The 18,761-nt window shown below is 41.3% G+C and overlaps 1 protein-coding gene across 1 annotated transcript in view; it reads right to left on the reverse strand.

Annotated features, from left to right (window-relative positions):
* Positions 1 to 9,088: 9,088 nt before the first annotated feature.
* Positions 9,089 to 18,761, reverse strand: part of ITGA8 (integrin subunit alpha 8) — a 113,214-nt gene continuing 103,541 nt past the window's right edge. The window contains exons 29-30 of the mRNA XM_039569095.1: positions 14,428 to 14,550; positions 9,089 to 13,167 (exon numbers count right to left, since the gene is read on the reverse strand). Of these exons, the coding sequence (XP_039425029.1) occupies positions 13,081 to 13,167; positions 14,428 to 14,550 (210 nt within the window). The 3' untranslated portion in view covers positions 9,089 to 13,080. The remainder of the gene's footprint in view (positions 13,168 to 14,427; positions 14,551 to 18,761) is intronic.

Consider the following 18,761-nt stretch of genomic DNA (forward strand, 5'->3'; position numbering starts at 1 on the left):
CAATGCCAGTGATTTCAGTAGTATCTACAAGCACTCAGCTTGTCAGAAATACCTACCAAAAAGTATCAGAAATAGCCAATTATAAAATTTGCTGCTACTACTACTATAGCTGTGGCTTTTGTAATTAGTTTCAAGACAAGCAGACTTTCTGATGCTGAGCACTGGGGCTGTGCTCTGTGAGCAGCAGCAGCCTGTATCTGTACTTCTCAAGAAGAGGAAAGAAATGGCTTTGTGGAAGAAACTTCCGCATTGCAGACATTCCAATTGTTCCTTTGAGCCACAGCCATAACTCTCTCCAGATGTAACCCTTCACTTCTCCCTCTTTACAAGTTTATTTTCCTTGTAAGGAAGAAAAACATGGAAAAGATTTTTGGTGGGTGTAAACCAAACTGAGAAGTAGTGAATGTAAAGAATGAAGAGGGCTTTATACATTTGACAACAGCCAGTGAGCTGAGTCACAGACATAAAGCCATGGAAGAGCTAAACCCCAGCAGACACTTCTGTCTAGGTGAAATCCATCTTGCCTAACACTGCATGGGAGAAGAGTATGTGTGTGCTGGTGCAAACACAGGAAGGGAAACCTTCGCCTAAATTTATGGCTCAAGCAAGGAACTCTGGCCTCTGTAGCTCCTGTTAAAAACTCTGGGCCAGACTGAAATCTGGAGGTTCTGTCCACATCCTGCCTGGGTGGGTTCTATCACAGCAAACATGTATGTACAAGGCTATGGCAGGTCTACAGCTCTTGTGCTTCTCTGTAGATGGTCTCTAGAGCAGGAAGAATGTACACATTGAAAGCACTCAATTTTCACATTTTTAAAGTGTTTTCCTTGTAAGAGTATGGTGATAATTCTGGATTTCAGTTTAAGTTTTGGGCATAGGCATATAACCTTCCAGTCTTGCATGAAGAATACTTCCTAGTTTTCAAGGCTGGAGGGTCCCTGCAGCTACACCTTTGTCCAGGCATGATAAAAGAATAAAACACCTTTGGTCCCCCAGGCTGGGAACCCTATCTGACACTGTGACTAAGGGCAGGGTTAAGGGGACCACCATCATGTGTGCTATTTTGACCTTTTGGTGACTAACAATATTGTGATAAAAGCTGAAGTGCTGATTGAGGTGTGCTGCCTTTTAACAGAAATCCCCAAACTCTGCTCTCCTCCCAGAGGAGCTGTGGATGGACCTGCCCAAGCATGTTCACAGCTGTGCTGTTCTCCAGAGAACCAACTGAGCAGAGAGAGGAGTTACAAGACGAAAGTGTAGACCCCAGGAGAACTTTGGGGTTTTTTTGGACTTCAGTCTACTGGATGGAGAAATCACAGCAGCAGATTGTATTGACTCTGCTGATGTATTGTTCTGTCTGGCCACATTAATGAAAAGAAAAAGTGGGCTTATTTTCCCTGAACAAACATAGAGCACAGCTTGTCAAGGGATCTTCAAGCAGATATTTACCTTTTCCTGATGTTGCAGGTTGGGTGGTGTGTGTATCATATTTGTACCTTTAAAAACAAACCCCACTGGAAAATTGCAATTTTAAAAACAGATCAAGTAATTTCTGATGCCAGAAACCCTGGGCATCTCCTAGATGCTGCCAAATGTGACCTCATATCATTAACTTTTTCTTCACCCAGAAGCCCTCCTGAGGCTGTCAGTTTGCAGAGTGGGCCTGATGCCCAGAGCTGCAGCCCGGGGGCACAGGTCAGCTAAGACAACAGAATAAGAACAGAAAATACAAAAACCTTTACTCATCAGTGACACCAAAATTCATTTTTGAGAAGGCCCAGGAGATGACCTGGAAGCAAGTGAAGACCTTCTGCTGAGGCGTGGTGGGCACCTGAATTCCACTGCAAAACATCTCAGTGTGGAGCCTGCTGTCTCGGTATGTGTGAGATACAGTAGTTCTCTTCCAAGGACAGGCTGAACTACTGATTCAGTAATTCACATTTGAAAGAAAACTCTGCACACACAGATGCAGTCGGATGGGATTATTCCATATTTTATGTCAACACGTAGATATCCTACAGAGCATTGTTTTTCTTTCCTTCCCCCCACTTCTCTGGTTTTTGGTCTGGTTTATGTTTAGATTCTTATTGAAAACATGTGAGAGTATCACAAACATGAATTTGGCTGCCAAGACTTAGGTCCCTAAAGCCATATGTAGGTATCTAGAGTGGCTGATTTTCAGAGATCAGAGTTCAGAGCATGGCAGAGCAAAGCATTGATTTAGGTGCCTACATACAAATACAGTTGCTTGTTTTGAATGGTCAAGTTGGAAAAAATTTTCCTGGTATATTCAGGAAATTGAACATGAAAATGATGAACCTTTGAGCATCTGACAAGTTAAATGTTTAAATGATTAGCAGAACATGGCAAGGCTGTAAACTTTCCATGACATTCATTGGGGATCTCAAACAACATAGTTGGAATTCCAGACTTCTTCAAGTTCATTTATTGGCAAGGGATCACATTTAGACTGATTGTTAGCAAACCTAGGGCCAATTTAACAGAAATTTAGGAGCCTTAGTTCAATAGAGTAATTTGGACCACATACTGTTGGGGCAGGCAGCCCATAGAGGTATCCAGCCTTAACAGTGCTGCTTCTACTGCTGCTGTCTGTGGATGCTCACACATCATAGCACAAACTCAGAAGTGTATCAGCATGAGCACTTCATTTCCACAGTTTTTGCAACTGGTGCAGAATGAGTCAAAGTCTGTGGGAGGCCGAAAGCCACTGAGCCTGTTTAGATGGTGCCATACACTGACAGGCTCAAGAAAGAATCAGAGGAGAAAGGGACACTACATGTGTAACAGCCTCTTGGCCACTGTACTCAGCCATAAAGCAGAGTGAGTGAACACTAGAATTAATTCAACCTGTCAGGATGTGAACAACCATTTACTTCTCAGAAGAGGACCATAACTGGGTGATGGACATATCTGGGAAGAGACACATGCATCATCCTTCCCACAGTACTAGTGCCATTGGTGCAGAAAAGGATGCTGGACACCTAGGAACCACAGGACAGCAAACATGGGCACTTGGAGAGAGGATATCTTCTTGGAGTTCATAAATGCCCATGCTTTGAGCACTTTGTAATACAGAAGATGGAACCCACTCACTTCTATGAGCACAGACCACAACTTTCCAGTCCCAGAAGATCACTCTACTCAGTTGACTGCAGCCAGACCCTTCCACTCTCTCTGTAATCCCTCTGCATCGCGGGCTGCTGTGAACCACAGCACAACACAGCCAGAGCAGAGTGGCAACACAGGGCTGAGACGAGCTCCTGGGCACAACCTCTGCCTGCTTGTCTCCCCTACCTTGCACACCAGTGTTCTTCTGAAAAGTGGCCTTGGGACAGTACATCCCAGTGGCACCCAGTGCCTCAGCCCTCAGCAAGGCAGGGAAAATAGCCCAAGTTGATGCCTGCTGTTTCCTCCTTGGCAGCAGGCTCGAATGTCACCAGATGGGCTCAAGGGAGCTGCTGGAGAGTAAACCCACAGCTGTCACATCCACTGGCTGTATAAGGCATTGGAGTAACTAGGAGAGATGCCCTGGGTTGCCTTGATGGGCCAGATGACTTCTATTTAGGTATTATGATGCCCAATTTAGGAATCCAGAATAGGAAGTCTGCTGATGGCCCTGGCATGCTATGACCATTGCTTATTATGCTGTTCATAATCATGTCATTGTTTCTGTATGGTGCTGTTTATTACATCCATCTGCTGCTCCATATTTTATATTTGAAATGCAGGCCTTCTGTGCCACAAATTTGCTCTATGCCTAGCACATAGTAAAGGCATGCCAACACCCAAATCCTGCACTTCCCCCACAGATCCTCAGTGTTCAGTGGAAGCACTGAACAGTTGAACGAAATAGTTGAGACAGTAGATCATATGGAAAATTGCTTCATTCCTCCTTAGGGCACCAGCATTTGAGGTGTTTGTCAGCTGGTGCCTGTTATCTAATGAGGCAAAAAATTCAGGACTTGGAGGGCAAATTAAGAGACTGACTCTATCCAGCTTTTTAAGCTGTAGGCATCATTGGAGTACATGGAGAAGAAAAAGACAGCTTTTACAAAAGCTTTACACGTCATCCTTATATCTGTAACACAAGCCAGCTAAAACAAGGAACTGCATTGCTAACACACAGGCTACACTGCCAGTCTCTTCTACTCATGGTGGTTTCACGGCAGCTTTGGATGCTGATATGAAGTGATCCTGCTCCGTTTGACAAGAAGTCATGCCTAGGCCAAGACCGTCAAGTGTTACAATGTTTCTGACTGCTCAGCTTCAGGCAGGTCTGATTTTTTGGAGAGCACCCAGGGATTCAAGTGACCCAGTTGCTTCATCTGTAACTACTCCTTATTTGAGTCAACACACCAGCTTGGCTGTTGCTCAGGGACATACACTTTTATTCCTCAAAATCCTCTTCAGTGATCTGATTCATGGTTGCTTGTGTACCTGTACTCCCATTCAGGACTGTGCATCTCTTCTGTTACAGAAATAAAACATGCAATATCCTGGTGTGCAGTAGAGCAAAGACAAGGCACTGCATTTCTATCTCATTGCTGAAAACCTCCAGAGTAATTCCAGAGAAGCTCTAGATGTGACATTTAACTCCTATATAATTCTATGTTCAAAAGAAATACAAGCTTGATCCTTTTAGTGTTCATGGATCCGAAGTTGAAAAGGTAAGTACTTAATATTACTAGTTCTTCCCACCTGAATTGTTCTACACAGCAGCTTGGAAAACTATTATTTGTATGACAGTTTAGTAGCTTCATATATATTGGATTGATGAGAATGGAATAAGCAGACTTTTTTTCTGCAAGCCTGGAATGAATAAATAGCTCAAATCACAGTATCCATTACTACTTTTTACTTTATTTCACCAGTTATAACTGATGGCCCAAATAATGCAAGCATAAGCAGCTAAGAAATAACCCTATATGGTTTTATGGGTCTGTGGGGAAAGAAAGGGAGCAGTCACATGTTTCCTCAATACAGGCACTTGAACTTGCAGCAGCTGGTCCATGGAGGCTGATGTTACTCAGCACTGATATGGGTGTTTAAGCTTGGTTCAGCCTTAGAGAAATAGGAGAGTCCTGGTTTCCACCTGAGGAGTTTATTATTTGTGACATGTATCCAGCACTGTTATTTAGCAGCCCTGCTGCAGATGAGGAAGCAAGGGATGAAATGCTTTCCTGAAATTACATTAAGTTTGTGGGCAATTCCCACTGCCCAAGCTCAGCCCAGCAGCCAAGCACAAGGCCATCCCTTCCCTCCCATGTCCCCAGTGTACACTGGGAAAGAGCTGAGTGGCCTGGGGTAGTGGCGAGAGAGATATTGGAAAGATCCAGGGTACATATTATGTGGGCAGCTTTGGGGATTGGGCCTGCCTTAGCAGCCAAGAGGAACAGGCAGAGCTCAGTTAGTAAAAGGTCACTGGGAGAGTTTGTTTTGAGAGGTGGTCTGCAAGGAATGGGCCAGGACATTGTTCTGGGACATGGGGGATCATTCCAGAAACAAAAATGGGGTAGAGATGGAGTAACATGAGCAGAACAGAGAGATGGTTTATCTTTGAGGAGGCATATGTGGGTGTAAAACAGCGGGATATGAATGATTTGGGGATGCCATCCCACTGAGCAACCCTGTGTGAAGTACATGGTTGCTGTATCTGCTCTGGCTGGACTGAGCTCTGTCCAAGCCTCCCTGAGGAGGCAGGGGGTAGCCACGGAGTGAGACCTGACTTTGGGAGACCTGTGGTGCCCAACTGGGGCCCCATCACATCACAGGGCCAGGAAGCAGCTGGTGAAGTCCCAAGCGGGGAGATAGAGCTGGGGAGCTGCTGCCACTGAGGTGTGGGGAGGCTGGGGGGAATTAATGGCTGGAAGCACAAGCAGGAACTGTCAGGGGGCTGGAGGGTAGGCAAGACACCAACTGCAGGAGGGAGCGAGGGGAGGGAGCAAAGGGGCGCAGACAAAGGAAGAGAGAGCTTCAGGAAAAAGGGAGGCCAAGCACAGAGCCCCTCAGTCCTATGGCAGCTGAGGAAACGCCTCTTCATGCCAGGTCTGGGACAATGCTGTATGCTGGAGCCAATCCACTTCTTTCCATGCACTGCTCCTCCTTGGTGGTGCTCACAATCCATGCTGCCACCTCCCCTCCTCCCGCAGACCTGCTCAGGAGATCCTTTTGAGGGGCTGGTAGTTAAAAGTTCACCAGCTCTGAGTGTGCTTGCAAAAGACAATCCACATTTTTTCTTGCACTTCATTCCCACTCTCCAGAGAAAGCATTTTCAAGATAATAAAATCTGCTAAGCATGATCTACATTAAGAACATACACTTGACACAACGTAAGAACTGTAGCGATGACAGTGAGGAGCCCACAACATATTTTACACGATTTCCTCTTAAAGACATTGCAGTGAGTCAATGGTTTCACACAGATGTTTGCTTAAAATGGCTGGGGGGCCAAGTTCAGGCTTACTTTGTTCTACTAAATTACAGAACAAAGACTTGGCTGGTTGCTTAGTGAAATAGTCTGTAATAGATACCATAGGACTGACTTTTTGTGTATATATGGGCATTAGAAAAGTGGGGTAGAGACTAAACACCCCTTCCCCCCAAAATCAAGTAGAATATATTCTCATCCATCACATGGGAATTACTGAAAGTTGCAGACATGTTCATGAGACAGGAGATATCTTCAGCATTTTAAACAAGAAGCAGATGCAGAGGAGGTGGCATTGATTCTCAACCATCCAAACCAGCTGAGTGTGGAGGAGCCAATGAAGCAAATAATATTAATGAAGCAGCACTCAACAGAGCAGAGGCACAAGCTTCAGAAATCTTTGAGGCAAAGCGAGTATGTTCAAAGGACTGAAAACTGTTATGGTATTAGCATTTTCTCCTCTTGTGAGAGTAACTGCTTTGTCTGATCTGTTAGTGAGTATCTTGTTACATTAAACATCAATATCACTGTTAGTAATGTCTAATTCATTGGTACCATAATATATTAGATGCAGAATTAAAGAACTAGTAAACCTTGAAAATGTCAAGCATTCAGTACAGCCAAAATTAAATAGGTCTGTCACCTTCACTACATCAATTAACTTTTCAATTCCATTGCTGCCTCAGTTGTGCCTCCTTCATCTGTTTGCAAAGAATTGCTTCAGTTTAACTACTCGAAACTTTTTATAAAGACCAAAGCTTTCTACATGTATGGAGAAGCTTCTTAGTGCATGTAGCAACACTTGATAAATAAAACCATCCCACTTAAACACCTCTTTACTCCTTAGGTTTCCTGGAAACAGGAAAACAGAAAGAAACAAAAAGTTTCCACAAAAGATTTAGTTTTTACTGGTTTGAAAGAAAAGTCTTTCTATTACCTTTGGATAGCACAGCCTGTACCACTACAGTGAAAGATGTCACAGTGCCTCAGCAAATACTGAAGTCACTCTGAAACAGCAGTGAAGCCAGAAGCTGGAAAAAATTCAAGTGTCATGTCTTTATCACCTCCTTCCTTCTCTCAAAGTCAATGAATACAGCCCTTCATTTAGGAATGAGAGAATTCACAGTTAACGCAGTAAGCCTGTCACAGCTGCAGATATTTTTCCTTTTGTTATCTAATTACTACGGAAATAGTCTTCTTCAAACTTTGCATGAGCAATGAATCAGTTCGCCATTGTGAAAAAAAAATCAGATCACTCTAGTAGATCATTAATCTCATATTCTGGGGTCACAACTTCTCATCTGCTGTAGCTGAGCCTTATTTCCAGTCATCCATTTTACTAATCATCCTCTCTGTTGCTTCTGATCTATAACATCTATATGTTTAAAGGTTTGATTTCTCCTCTAGAGCCTCCTCCTCCCTTTAAGTTGTTTATAGCTAATGTAGTATCCCGCAGCCTCCTTAACTGCTTGATAGCAAGTCCCTTGTGCCCAGCCACCTTGTGTTTATTCTTGTACCCATGGTGCCTGAAGGGCAGGGCTTCCATGGTGTCACAATCTCCTCAAGAAAAACAGTTCTTTCCCAATTTTAGCCAGCAAGAAAATTTAGTCTTTGTCCTTCTCCACAAGAAAGTTTCTTCTTGGTCAAATTGTGAATGTCTCATTCTACCCCTAGTTTAATGGTGTCAGTTACCCGTGCTCTGCCTGTTCCCATACACAGGGCACACAGGAGGAGATGATAGACCTGGATCTGGATCTTTAGAACAAAATATTTTGGTTTTCACGTTAGTTGGCATGGGAGTATTTGTTACAACAAAGTCAGAACACTCTCCACCTGATCTATCTCCTGACACCTCTTCCAAGCCTAAAATGGAAAAAAAGATCCAGATATAAGCCTGGGTCTCCTGTGAGACTTCACTGTTAGTTTAAATGTATTTTTTTTTCAGGTCTTACTATGCTGACCTATCTTTTCCCAAATGCTATTAAAATATTAAGGACCAACAACAACAACAACAAATCAGTAAGGGTATTTGGAGAGCCAAGAAATATCATATAAATTCATAATGAAAAATTTCAACGAAGAATATGAAATCTATGGAAACTTTTTGCAGCTTCAGAAATTATTTTCTGGTGCTGCAGGTCTAATGCGATAAATGGGGAGAGTGCTTTTGCTGGAAATGTTAACTTTCATGACCAGAACACCTCAAGAGAGATGGTATTTGTGCTCTTGCCATACACTTGGTTTGGCTGCTTTGTGCAACACTGGTCTTGTGCAAGTTTAAAGCACGCCCTCCTCAGCTTTGCTGGGAGAACTGCCTGGTGTTTGGCTTTTATAGCAATGATAAACAGGGCACACCCTGGCCTGCCTTGACAAGAGAAATGAAGAACCTAAGGTTGATTTTTTTTTAATATGACTCTGAATATGAACTTGGGTAAACTGCTGAAAAGGAAGCTAGGCCATGTAATGCACTGACCAATTCACACAGCATCCTGAATTCTGCTCTGCTGCTGTTATCCTGAGTGGCCTCTGGAAAAGCAATACTGTCTGATGCAGTCCAGTTTTGAAAACAGTTCCTGAAGTCTGCTTTACAAACCCTCACTGAAACAAAGAACAATATACAACCAAATGAAATGCAGTGCATTGGTTAAGTAGAATAACATGTTGAAAACAAATGAAACCATCTGAAAAGTGAGTTGAACAATTACTTCCATTCTTCTTTGCTAAAAATCACTGTGTACAGTAGGGTAGCATCTTGAATAGCTAAGTGCCCCTCCAATACAACACACAGGCAAAACAAGAACAGTCCTTCCATATTAAAAGAATTCCTGCTGTGTCACATCATGGTGCCTGCACAAGCTGAGTTGAAGACTTTTTATTGTTAAAAGGCACTGCCATTACACTACATTTTAATATGGATCTTTGCCCACAATCATAAATAAAACACTCACTCATAAACAATTCCTAAAGGCAGTGTGTCAGATGGTATTTAATGAAAAAAAAAGCTTGCTGCAATGGAGTGGAATACCATAGGCTATGGCTGGCTGGGGCTTTCTTTCCCCTCCGTATCTCTAGGTGTTTTGTTGGTTCCCAAAAGGCTTTTTAGTTAATGTAAGCTATGCCTACCAGAAGATCCTTCATGCTAATGGATGGAAAGTTCACAGCTAAAATGCAGAGAAAATCAGTACTGTTTTCAAGAGCTGTCTAATGTGGGAAACCTGTAAAAGCTGTGAAAAACAGGAAAAACTCGAAGTGAGTTACAGAATGATGACAAGAAAAAATTATCCTGTGGTAAAATTAAAATTGTATTTGCTAAATATCTTTAAAGACTAAATCCGTAAGGGAAAACATATTCAAGTATACTGATCCCTGTTATGTAAATTCTGAGATCTTCATGAAACAGAAAATATGATACAGTCTGCTGCATACAGCCTTTCTCAAATTCAGCAAGAAGCATATGAAATAAGATGAATGTCTCTCTGTTTAGTAGACTGCTGTGGTGGTCATAGCAATATAGTTTTAAAAGACTGATTTTTTAAGTAATCTTCTGTTTTTCCTGCTCTCTGGCCTACTCCCACATTCTCTGCAATTAGCATCTTGCCACATACATTGGGAAGCATAAGGCCGAATTACTTTTACAGAAAGCTGCATTTAGTAACTCATTATAAAGCTGACATCACATTCAGTCATCATTCAGTTCAGGATGCGGCAGAGGTTATCATGCAGCACATTACTAATATACTGGGGGGAAAGATTATGTCAACTGCCTGCTAGTGTCCCCATCCAGGATGCAATCTCCCCAGGGAATAAACACTCTTGGAAAGCACTAAACCCAGAAATCTTCACAAAGCTGTTTGCAATTTGCAGCCAAAACTATCCACAAATGCTGGGAATAGACTACAGTCCTTGACAACACACAACTCCAGGCATTTCCACGGGGGAAGTTTAATCTACAAGGATGTAGAAATATAAAACAAAGCATCGCTCAAAGTAACTGTTTGTCAGATCATGTGCCTCTAATTTGGTTTCCAGTGACATTACACAGCTGCAGCCAATGGATTTCAGCCAGGCCCAACAGTCACTGAGGTTCTTTTTTGTTTAAATTTAGTATCTGAACATGTTTTGCCCATCATTAAAATGGAGAGTAATTGCTCAAAAGTGAACTGTAGAAATTACAACTGCAAAGAACTTACTAGGTCACCTAGTCCCATCCTCAGAACAATGTCGGATTGAAAACACATTGCAAGAAATACTGAACAGTGCTGTGTTTGTTTTCCTTTTTTTTTCTTCCCCTATTCCTTTTTCTTTATTGTAATCATTATCACTATATTCAAAAATTTAAAAAATAACCACAAATGCCAGTGTAAACATGCTTCAGGTATATAAGAAATACAAAGTATTGCACATACAGAAGTCCTATGTTCGGTATCTCCTTATGGTGCTATTTCATCAGAGTTGTGCAGATGATGTGATTACAATGAGCTGCTGATATTATTTCTGAAGCTGCTACACACAACAATTAAATATTTACAAAAGCTGGAAGCTCACTTTATTTTTTCATGGAAGGATGATTTTGCCTGGAATGTATGGGATACAGAGGTGTGCAAATATGGGACAGGTGTGCTTTGTGGTGGCATTTATCAGCTGTTGTCTCTAATCTACAAGGGAGCAGCTCAAAACCCTTTGGGGGAAGGAGTCTGTTAATGGTTTTCTGGGTGACTGGGAAGATGTCAGGCCTCCCCATCTCTAGGAAACAGAGGTGCTTGCTTGTGTGAAGCACACAGGTGCTTCATCTTTGTGTTCAGAGGCACATGTCTCCTCCTCTAAGGAAGTCCTGTGACCCAGGCACACTGCATCTGATAAACTAAAGACTCCATAAAGATCTTCTTGCTAATTTGCCTTAGATATGAAGGCGGAACACAGCTCCTGCTTGGATTTCCCAGGTCAGTCTGAAAGAAATGATAGACCTGTAAAATCTCATGTCAGACTGACAGAACTGACAATGTCTCATGACTACTCCTATCTTGAAGTATTAGGAAGCAGAAGGGCAGTTGTTTAAAATGAGCCAAAAAGTGGCAGAATGGACGAGGCCATTACCAGTTGAGAAGCTGAGATGGACTGGCAAGAAAAGGAACTCAGGAGAAGGCAAGTGGTGTGTATGTTTCATAAAATGAACAATCCCTCCTGACGTTTACACAATATAGCTAACTTCACACTCACAGACAGCACTGAAAGACTCAAACTTTCACATACAAATTTGCACAGATCAGGCCTTACAGTCCCTGCTGGGATAAAGACCATTTGCTGATAGAAGGGAAAGAATCATCCCTTCTTCAGAATCCTAAACCCAGAAAAAAATAGTAAATACTAAGTGTGTATTTTTACTCTTTACCTCAAAATCTCTTTTCTTCTTTTTGTTAATGCTTGGCTGGCTGGCATGCTATTTTTCTGCATAAATACAAATCCTGCCACCCTTTCCTGCAAGACTTTGCTTAAAAAATAATTTTATTAATCCCTAAACTTTGCCAAAAGCATTACTTTTAAGATGCTGCCAGTTTGTAGTTTGAAAAATGAAAAAGACAAAGATTTCTTTAGGTGAACAATTATGGCAGTAGCTGTTCCATTTTAAGAGGCAATTTCAATGAAGTAACAGGGCAATGGCCAAGAAAATTTACCCCAGCTCAAACCCTCCAAGCCTTTTCAATATCACCAGTGTGGCTGTGATAATTTAAAAGTGTTTCAGAAATGACTGTATCCTGTGTCAGTGTACAGCTGCCAGCCCTCAGCAAAGCAAGGACAGGGTAACTCATCCCTGCTCTATACTGTGCATGGATTTAGTTATCTGGGTGTGATACTGCCAGCTCTGGGCTGAAAGAGACACAATGTGTACTTGCTTATCATATATCTCATCCTGTAAAGTGTTCCATAAATCTTCTGCTTTGCAAAACACCTTTCAGCCAAGGAAGTTGTGTTCTGGGTGTACAATGGGTTTACTCTTCTATTTACATGCAAAGTAAGTACACTATTTCTATTCTTTTTTCCTTTCTTCTCTCAAAATCTATGTTGATTATTATATCAGATACTTATTCCAAAAGGTGGAAAAATAAATAATTGTGCCCCATCTATAAAGTTATTTATAGACTACCTTTGTGTTTCAGAAGTACTTTCACAGTACTGATATATTGCCTGTCTCCCTGAGCCATAATTTCATAAAAGTTCTTAGGGAGGTTTCAAAGGTATTCTGCATGATACAGTAGCATTCAGAAGTTTTGTCCTGGTTCATCTTCTAGATAATACAGCAATGAAGGCATTCTCTCCTTGAGAGATTTGGACTTGTTCTGGAAGCATCTCAGTATACCACATGCGCTCAAAAGCATCTGCTGAAACGTAGACTGACTGGAATATGGGATGAACATTCTGTTCAGTGGTGAATATGTTTATAAGGTAGTGATAAAGTTGCTTTCTTTGGCAAGGATGGCCATCATGCGGCATGTTCTCAGAACATTGCATAGATCAGATTGATACAATGTCACTTCCTGGTACAAAGGAAGACTGTTGGAAGGAATCTTTCATTTAATCCTCATTGTGTTTCTAGTCTCAGGCAGGATTCTGACTTGAACTGTAACTCTCTTCCTTTATGCATCAGTAGTCTTGTTATTTGTCAGCTGTTGCCTGTCAGCCATGTCATCTTGAGGAGGTCTAGCTCTGTCAAAGAAGCCACACTGCAGAAAACAATCAACAGAAACAAAGACATCATGGTAAGACAACCACAGGAACACTCAGCTGCAGTTTCATTCTTCACTCAGGCAACCTGAAATGTCGGACACAATGTATGGCAGGTTGATAGATTGTGAAGGTATTTTATTTCTATCCAAATCATTCCCTTTGAAAGTTTTAGATGCAAGGCACTGAGTTCCAAAGCAGAGCTTTAAAAATCCAAATTATATTACATGTCTTTGCAGGAGATGTAAAGTTGGTCTGAATGGTGATATGGACTGATGAGAATGAGAAATCTGCTCATCTCAGTTCAGCGAGGCGCTCATTCAGAAAAGAGATTTAGACTGACAAGCAGTAATAATAACAGAGGTGAACTATGTGTTGGGAAATGTCCACAGGACAGTATTGTGACCCAGTCTAAAGATCACTAAAGATTAGATTTCTCTCACCTTACTTTAACTGCCTAAAAGTCACTCTTTCAGTTGAAAGGTTGAAAGTTCACAAGTGGTCAAAGGAATGTACCACTAAAAGGTAATTACCAAAAGGTAATTTCTCTCCTCCTTCATGTTTAGACATAGCTTTTTGCTGCTGTTACTACCTTACTAGGTGAAGTTGGGCAGTTAGCATAGGCTGTACACCTAACCATAACCTTTAGGCAGCTAAAGACAGATGAGCCATATCCTAGCTTAAGGAATTACTTCAATCTTATTTTTAATGTGAACTGAGAGGATGGACAAAAGCTACACTGGCTCCCTGTAATATAGCAGTTACTGGAAACTTGTCTTAAAACTTCTGAAGGGAGTGTAACAACCAACACAAAAATAGAAAACTTTAAAAACCAAAATATATGATATATTAATATAAAAGGAAATCTTCTAAAAATTAATTCTCAGAACTGGTAGTGTTGTTCCATGCTGACAAAAACTGGAAATTCCTGAATTATTCAGAGAAAACAAAGTTAGAGTAACTTCTTTTTGAACCTAAACATCCTGAGATAGAGGATCATAGGTCTTGGGAAACAGAGCCAAACTCTGTATGCCCATTTATAACTGGACTTCAATAATAAAGGAGGACTTTGAGAACAAGTTCCCTGCATAAAGGTCAATGACACTAACATATCAGAAAGGCCAAAACAAAAAAGACACGTGTACTGTTGCTTTTGCTCCAAACTGTTAAAGATCACAAAATTCTAGCCTCTCTTTTTATCTGTTAGTATCTTCCAGGGGTTTTTTTAAGGCAACGGTAACAGAAATAATGCAACATACCTTCCATAAAGCTAGTGTCAGCAGAGCTAGTACTAGTAGTCCAAGAAGTATGGCTAGTATTATAACCCATAAAGGGATCTCAAAGGAGACATTTGGGGTGGACCAAATGACAGATGTTCTGATCTGCAATGAAAGGAATACATTTAATGAACAAAAATGAAGCAAATAAAGCAAATCTGGCAGTAGAATACAGAGACTAGAAGCATTGACTTTAACAGCATTTTGCAGATTAGAAATTCACATTGACCAAAATTCACCCATGTTGGCTTCATTTATTGTAATTTCCTTTCCACCTGTTCATGATAATTATTAGAAATGGAATTCACACATATATAAAAGTTTTGTGTATCAGACATACAAATAATTTCCCCATAATACAGTGGCAAAATAATGCCCTTTTGTGCAGATGCTTCAAGAACATTCAAGGAACAAAGTTCTGCTCACATGAATGCTGGTGCAGCTTAGGCCACTACACTGAATGGCACTGAATTACTCTGAAACAATGGTTGACTTTGGCCCAAACTCTTAATTCAAACCACAGTAGATACCAGCTACATTTTTCTTATTTTAATTTCTGCTGACATACTCGTACACATTTTTTCAGATTATTTGCATTTCAGCTAAGCAGTCAAAAAATGAAACTCAAACAGTGTGTATTGTCCTTGTGATAAAGCCTAATGCACAGTATGATATTATCTTCTTTAAAAGAAGCCAAGCATACCGACTATTGCCTAAATGGGAAACAAGCATGAAATGCGCTCTTTCCTTGTCTGAGGCTCTACAAAGCAGCAGATGTTAACATCAGTTATCAAAGTTTTAATTGACTTGGCAAACCTCTCTCTTTAGACCTTCATGTGGACAAAGAGTAGTAATAACCCTTCTGCATTTCTCCTTTTGGGGACATCCACTCTCTCCTCCTCATTCTCCTTTCTGTACCTTGTACAAAATTTATTATACGCTCTCAGACTCTGCTTGGAAGACTCCTCATCATTCTCACTGAATATTTGCTCTGTCCCTGCTGCTCCCAACTGGGAAGGAATGATTTTGAGCTTTCCTTAGCTCTTCTGACACAATTATATCCCTTCAGTTTTAGTTCATTTTCTCAAACTTTTCTCTTTGCTGTTAGCCTAGGAAGTGATTTCTCTCTTGGGTTTTCTCTTGGACCCCTCTCATCTACTCCTAGTCTCCCTTACACAGGATAAGTATGTGACAGATAGGAGTTATTTGCTTTATGACATGATGAAATCAGTTTGCAAAGAAACTGATGACACAAACTCTCAAATGATATTCCTCTTCTGTGCTCAAGGTACAGCTAGGAAATCTACTCTTTTTAATAAGTTTGACTATTTCCCAGTCCCTGAGCTGCACTCATTGTAAATTTTCTATGGTTTTTTTTTCTGCTACTACCTTAGTGATTGATGCACTAGAAATTTAACACAATACTAATTTCTAATTTGTTCATTGAAGAAACAGCAGCCTACATTTTAAGAATGGACACAACTCTGTAGTTCAGCTCAAAACTGTTTCCATTCCCATGCCTCTCACTTCTCTCCTTGAAGGTGGCAAATTTAGTAATTTTATCCTTTCTGCCACATCCAATCCTTTCCTCTCTCACTTTTTCTTATGATCAGCATTCTTTCATAGACTTTTCATTCTGAAAGCACCAGTAGATCTGTCTTTCAGCTACTGTCAGGCTTAACTGGAAGACACTTTTGAACAGTCCTTTCCACTTACTTCATCTGTGCAGCCAACTGCTCCCTACTCTGACACAGCGCTTACAGAGATGGCAGTCTGGTGAGCTCTTCTGATGCACATATTTTTATAGCATCCCTCACCAGGAAACAAAATGTAGGGACAAACTTTCTATGTAGGGTACTACTTGCTTTCTACCAAAGCTTCCACTGAGAGTTACACAGAAAATTCCAAGACACTACGCAGTCCTGGTGTCTGCACTTTAACATTGGCTCTGAAGATGAAGTACTTGCAGTGCTGGCCACACCACTGCTGATCTAACAAACACGGCTAATATACATCTTTGGAGCAGCTCTAACTAGTCATAGGTCTAAAATATTTCAAAAAGATAACATCTACAAAGAATAAATATGAGAGCTAATTAAAGCAAGAAAAAATTATTTTAAGGCAAAAAGCATTAATAAAACAACCCACGAAATCCCACCCTTATGTCCCAACAGATAGCCTGATGGTGTGATCAAGTGATCAACCATGCCAGTGCAGGAATACCATTTCCTTTGCCAGCCTCCTCTTTGGGTTGCTTCTTAACCACTGCAAAATTTCATAGCCTCTCTGCATCATTAGATTCAGCTAGAGCAGAGCTCATTTAGTGAGGATAAAATGTTTTTGAATGGCTCTGCTTGTGTCTCAGAGTGGCATTAAAATGCAAGGGCAGAGCAAATGAGAGAAGGGTCATCTGAACTGTCTGCAGAGATTCTTCCCGAGAAAAGCCAATTAAGGAAAAAGATGAATTCAAGTAAAAGGCTAACTGACCAGGGAAAACAGAAAGGATGCAGTTACAAGGGGCTGCTTGAAGCCTGTAGAAAACAATGAGCTCAGCTGTCCAAGCAAGAAAGCATCTCCCTTCTACTGCTTGAAAAGCATGTATGCTGCCCTGAAGCAAGCCTGATCACATACAGCACAAGAGTTGGGAAGTGCTGATGAAAATTCATGGGCCCCAAGACAGGAAAACCAGATTGATTCAAAAAACCTCAACTCATTCACCTCTGTTGGCAAACTCTGAGGTACTATGCACAGGAAGTTACAAATTTTAGTTATTGTTTGGAAAGGACCCGACACTGTCAACATACAGATTGCATATCTTAATCATCTAAGATTTGAGCTTCACTGTAGTTTCTATTCTTAACATTATCACTTACCTGAGCATGTTGCTGTGAAGCTGGAGCACTAATGTGAAAGACCACTTACAAAACCATCTTAAAAAATATTTGTAAAACAGCAGCAAAAATAAAAGGCAATCAGTGCTTTCTGTTGTCTCAAGTTTAACAAAATGACCCCATTATACAGCAAGATCAAATCTCAGGGAAGACCTATTTGCATGGAAAGACTTTATTTTGCCATTTCTGCTACTGATAGCTTCTGCCAAATTCCTAGGTGGCATAATGTGACTGAGATAAATACAAGAGGAAATGGGAGTCAGCATTGCTGCTTTAGGGTGGATTGTAGAACATTAGTAAAACAGAAGAAAAGGATTTTGACAAGCTGCCGGCCAGGTATGGTTGGCATGATAGATGGATGGTCACCCGGGTTCCAGGAAAGGATTAATTTCTGGAGTAGCCTGGAGGGGGCATGGCCAGGACCTGAAGGTTACTCTATACCACCTCACACGATTGCTGAGGCTGGGGGAAGGGAGTCTCTTCCAAAGTTCCTCCCAGTTGAGTAAGCATGGCAGAGGGAGCTGTCAGTATTGTCTATTGTCAGGGAGTTTCCCTGACAATCTTTCCTTTCTTGTACCCTCTGTCATTAGTATTGTTGCTGTTACTGTTAATTTTCTTATCTCATTGCTGTTTTCTGTAAATTTTTCTTATCTCAACTCAAGATCTTTACATTTTTTACCTTCAGTTCTTATCTCCAATCCTGTTGCAGGGTGAGAGGGAGGGGAAAGCAGGGAAGAGAGCAAGCGGTGCGTGATTTGGAGAGTGACAGTGGGAGAACTAAACTGGGGAGTACCGCTCCTAAACCATGACAACAATCTGCTGAAATGGTAATCCTGAATATGGAAATTATCTGAGTGGGCAGGTACTACTGTAGGAAGAACTTTTGGTTTACACATTTCTTCAGACAGTATTTGACTGAACCACATCTGGTTTGATGCCTTAGGTTTTAACTTTTATATTTTTCAAATTCTGTTCTGCTTAGTGTGTAACTGAAGTTTCTTGTAGCCTGTTAATTTCTGCTCTGTTGTGCTAGGTAGACATAACAAAGTCTCTCTGGGCCTGCTTTCCAAGGACACCCAGACCGTCCTAGGCCCAAAAAGTATAAACTGAAAAGCCTCTAAAGGGGGGTAAACGGAGGGCAATTATATCATTAAACTGAAGCTTTAATTGGAGAATCAACCCTATATGCAAATGAACCAAACCTATAAAAGTGCGAAGAACTCGTGACCTGTTGTCCATCTTGGGGTCCATCTTGGCAATAGCCTCTGGCCCCAGGGGGTACCTTTGAAGGACTTTCAAATAAATACCTGCCTTACTCCTGTCTAGTGTCTGTGTCTAGGAGGCCTCTCAAGGACTCAGTTCCTTGGGCACCAAGTCCACTTTAACCCAATCTAAGGTAACTACTTCAGCACCACAGGTGCTCTC

Source organism: Corvus cornix, chromosome 2, assembly GCF_000738735.6.
Source record: "Corvus cornix cornix isolate S_Up_H32 chromosome 2, ASM73873v5, whole genome shotgun sequence".
Lineage (NCBI taxonomy): Eukaryota > Metazoa > Chordata > Aves > Passeriformes > Corvidae > Corvus > Corvus cornix.